This window comes from Plasmodium reichenowi, chromosome 10 (assembly GCF_001601855.1).
Source record: "Plasmodium reichenowi strain SY57 chromosome 10, whole genome shotgun sequence".
Taxonomy (NCBI): domain Eukaryota; phylum Apicomplexa; class Aconoidasida; order Haemosporida; family Plasmodiidae; genus Plasmodium; species Plasmodium reichenowi.
In genome coordinates, this window is record NC_033655.1 from 286049 (window position 1) to 290078 (window position 4030).

A 4030-nucleotide genomic window follows, 5' to 3' on the forward strand; every position below is an offset into this window, starting at 1 on the left:
TAATATCAAATGTAATTATTACATACATATGGCATATAGATATATGTATTTTATTATTTTTGTTATATGTAATAATACCAATTGAATTTATTAATACGATTTTTGATTCGAACAATTATAAAGAAATATTATCTCCAGAATTTCATACACATTCTCATATAAAGTTATTAAAAAAATATTATGCTAAGATTAGTAGTATATACAAGGAATCTTATGGTATTAACAAGAAGATAAAGAAGCATTTTTTTTTTTTCAGGGGTATATTATTTTTAACTTTTATATGGGTAATCTTAGGAGGATTACGAAATATGATTTATAAGAAAAATTATAATTATGTTATAGCTGATGATAATACAATAAATTTTAAAAAATATTTATTATATAAAAGTAATGAGGGTAAAAATGCAAACAAGATATATAATAAAACCATCTTTTTTTTTTTTCAAAAAAAAAAAACATGCTTCAATTATTATTTTAATAATAATATGAATGAATTGTATTTTACAAATAAAAAAAAAACGCATCCATTTAAACAATTTTTTAAACAAATATATAATTTCTTCTATTTTTTATGTTATATAATAATTCATCATATTATACTCTTACACAATTTTATTATTCGAGAATTATTAATTAATATATGTGCATTAGGTGTAACAACAAATTCTATTGTCGCTGGAATATCCTCTGTATATTTTATTTATGATTATATTATTACTTTTATATACTTTCTACACATACCAAAGATACAAATACAAATATATAATATTGAAGAACGCATACTTATTAACTTTACGAATTATATGTTTAAAAAGGAGGAGTTGGAAAAGTTGCAGAGTAATATTGATATACATACCAAGAGATTCTCTTATGATAATAGAAGGAATATAAAAAATCCCGAGCTGAATAAGGAATATGATAAGAGGGTAGTATTAAAAAGGTTGAACGATAAGGTTGACAATCCTGAAAGGGATGATAAAATGCATATGAATGATAAAATGCATATGAATGATAAAATGCATATGAATGATAAAATGCATATGAATGAAAAGATGCATATAGATGAAAAAATACATATGAATGAAAAAATGCATATAGATGAAAAAATACATATGAATGAAAAAATACATATGAATGACAAAATACATATAAATGACAAAATACAAATTAATGATATCAATACTAGTCATACAAATCAAAATTATTGTGATGATTTCAAAATCGATGAAGAAGATAGAAATAAAGAGCATACATATAACAATAATTTTAAAGAAGAAAATTGTAATAATCATCAAAACAGTATATATAATAAAACGTTCCATTTAAATGACACAACAATCGATGGGAGACAAAAATATAATGATGATGATGATGATGATCAAAGAGCATATCCACATAGAATAAAAGAAACAGTAAAAAATGTTTCAGTTCTTTTAAATATAACAAACAAAATTAAGAACATATGTACCTTAACAAATGCAAGTTTATTAAAAAATTCAGACAATGAAAAATATGAAAAGGTCAAATCTAATATTAATTATGAACGATCCGTACGTTTGAATAGTAGTAATAGACGTAGTAGTAAAGGGCGTGTCTATTTTCCTTATATTAATAATTATAAAAATAGCAGAAGGAAAAAAGGTAATTATAGTGATCATGAATCAACTGTAATTAATTACTTTTATAAAAAAATAAGTAAAAATACGATACATAGCTTAAAAAGATCACATAGTTGCCCGGTTCTTATCAAAGAAAGTCCAGCACATAATAATGAAGAAATAAATAATAACATTCGAGATATTAGAATGAGAAAATATAATTCCTTGTATATTTCACCTTCTTATGATTTCCATTTTTTAGAGATGGACAAATATTTTAAGAGGAAAAATTACAAAAGGAGAAAAAAAAAATATAAAAAGAAAATCAAAAATAGAAAAGCACATGAAAATGTTAAAAATGATGAAAATGTTAAAAATGATGAAAATGTTGAAAATGTTGAAAATGTTAAAAATGTTGAAAATGTTAAAAATGTTAAAAATGTTGAAAATGTTAAAAATGTTAAAAATGTTAAAAATGATCAAGACAAATGTGTGGATTCTCCGTATGGACAAGAAAATATCATGTTAAAAAAATCAGAAGATACAAAAAATCATATAAAACCTTCAACTAATGAACACCTATTTTTTAAAGTAAATAAAAATAGTGAAGATCAGGATGATACATATAATAACGAATATAGTTATAGTAATTCAGATAACCATTCTAATATTATTCATAGTAATATGGATGATAGTGAAGGTGAATATCATGATCTTAATAATGAAGATAGTAGCGATGACAATACTTCTTCTTATGAAGAAGATGATGAATTTTTAAATCATATGCTTCAAAAAAGTCTAAGTTTTCCTGTAAATAAATATAACAAAAAAAATAAAATAAATAAAAACGAAAATGACCGATTAGAAGAAAATGATAATATGATACAAGTTGAAAGGTTTGAGAAAATTTATAATAATATAAATAATGATGATGACATAAATTATGATGATGACATAAATTATGATGATGACATAAATAATGATGATGATATAAATAATGATGATGATATAAATAATGATGATGGCAAAAATGATGATCATAATAATATTATATATACCCAAAATAATATATATTTTAATGAAAAGAATATAAAACATTGTGAAAAAAGTATTAAATTTAAGGATCAAAATATCATGTATAAGGATAGTAATATATATGATGAGGGTTTAAATAATGATCTTAATAAAAATTTCTTAGGTAGTAAAAAAAAAAGCATGGATGAAAAGAGTTTAAAGAGGGAGATTCAAGAACGTACAAACAACATCAACACAAACAATAATAATAATAATATTAATAGTAGTAGTAATAATAATAATAATAATAGTAAGAACTATAATAGTCCATATGATATTTCTAATGGTGAGAAACGAAAATGTGAAAATATGAAAAATTATAATAAATTAAAAAAAGAAATCGAAAATATTGTATATACAAATACAAGTATGTATTATTCACTCAATGCTATACTAAGTAGAAAATTTGAAATTCAAGAAAATACAAATTGTGTTTTAGGTCGTATAAATGTCATATTAAATTCAATTATGTTTTTAACAGTTGTTTATAAAATAATTATGTCTACATTAAATATAATATTTATTCGAATTTATATAAGAGATCCATTTTCAAAAATTATTGAAAAGATATGTTTATTTTTTAATATTAAATATAATATAGCTATTATTTATGCACCATATATATCATTAATATATATTTCTTATATAGTTGCCATCAATATGAAGAAATTTCTACAACAAATAATCCAAATTTCATCTTTTTTCTCATTTTATTTTAAACTCTTTTCTAATATGTGGATACTTTTAATATCTGAACTTATGGGCTTATATTTTGTAACCAACTCATTACTTCTTACATCATACCTCCCAGTTAATTATAATCACGTTATGAACTTTGTTTTAGGAAATAATTATGACTATAATATTTTTCATCTCCATTCAGATTATGTTTTTATAATTTCTTCAGCATTCACCTTGATCATATGTATACTCTACATGATATATTTTTATTTCTTTTAAAATATATTAATATATATATATATATATATATATTTATTTATTTATTTATCTATCAAGGTATTATAGTGCTATAAATTTATCTTTTTTTTTTTTCTTTTTCTTTTTCTTTTTTTTGTCATCAATATATGCTATTCATTTTATGTTTTTTTTTTTTTTTATTTTTTTTTTTTAATTCATTAAAATTAATATTTCTATGTTACCATATATATCATAACATCTTATATCATTTGATTTATGCTTATTTATAAATTTTTTTTTTTTTTTTTTTTTTTTTTTTTTTTTTTTTTTTTTTTTACATTTTTGATTTTTTTATTTAAAAAATTTTCACAAAAAAAATTAAAAAATATCAAAAATTAAAACAAAATTTTTTGTTTTAAAATAAAAAAAAAAAAAAAAAA

General features: G+C 20.5%; 1 protein-coding gene across 1 annotated transcript in view; it reads left to right on the forward strand.

Moving 5' to 3' along the window:
- PRSY57_1007900 (putative membrane protein) overlaps positions 1 to 3632 on the forward strand; it is a gene marked incomplete at both ends in the record, with an annotated part of 3828 nt that extends 196 nt beyond the window's left edge. Inside the window, one exon of the mRNA XM_012907668.2 lies at positions 1 to 3632. This exon is cut by the window's left edge and continues 196 nt beyond it. Coding sequence (XP_012763122.2) covers positions 1 to 3632 — 3632 coding nt within the window.
- Positions 3633 to 4030: the final 398 nt, after the last annotated feature.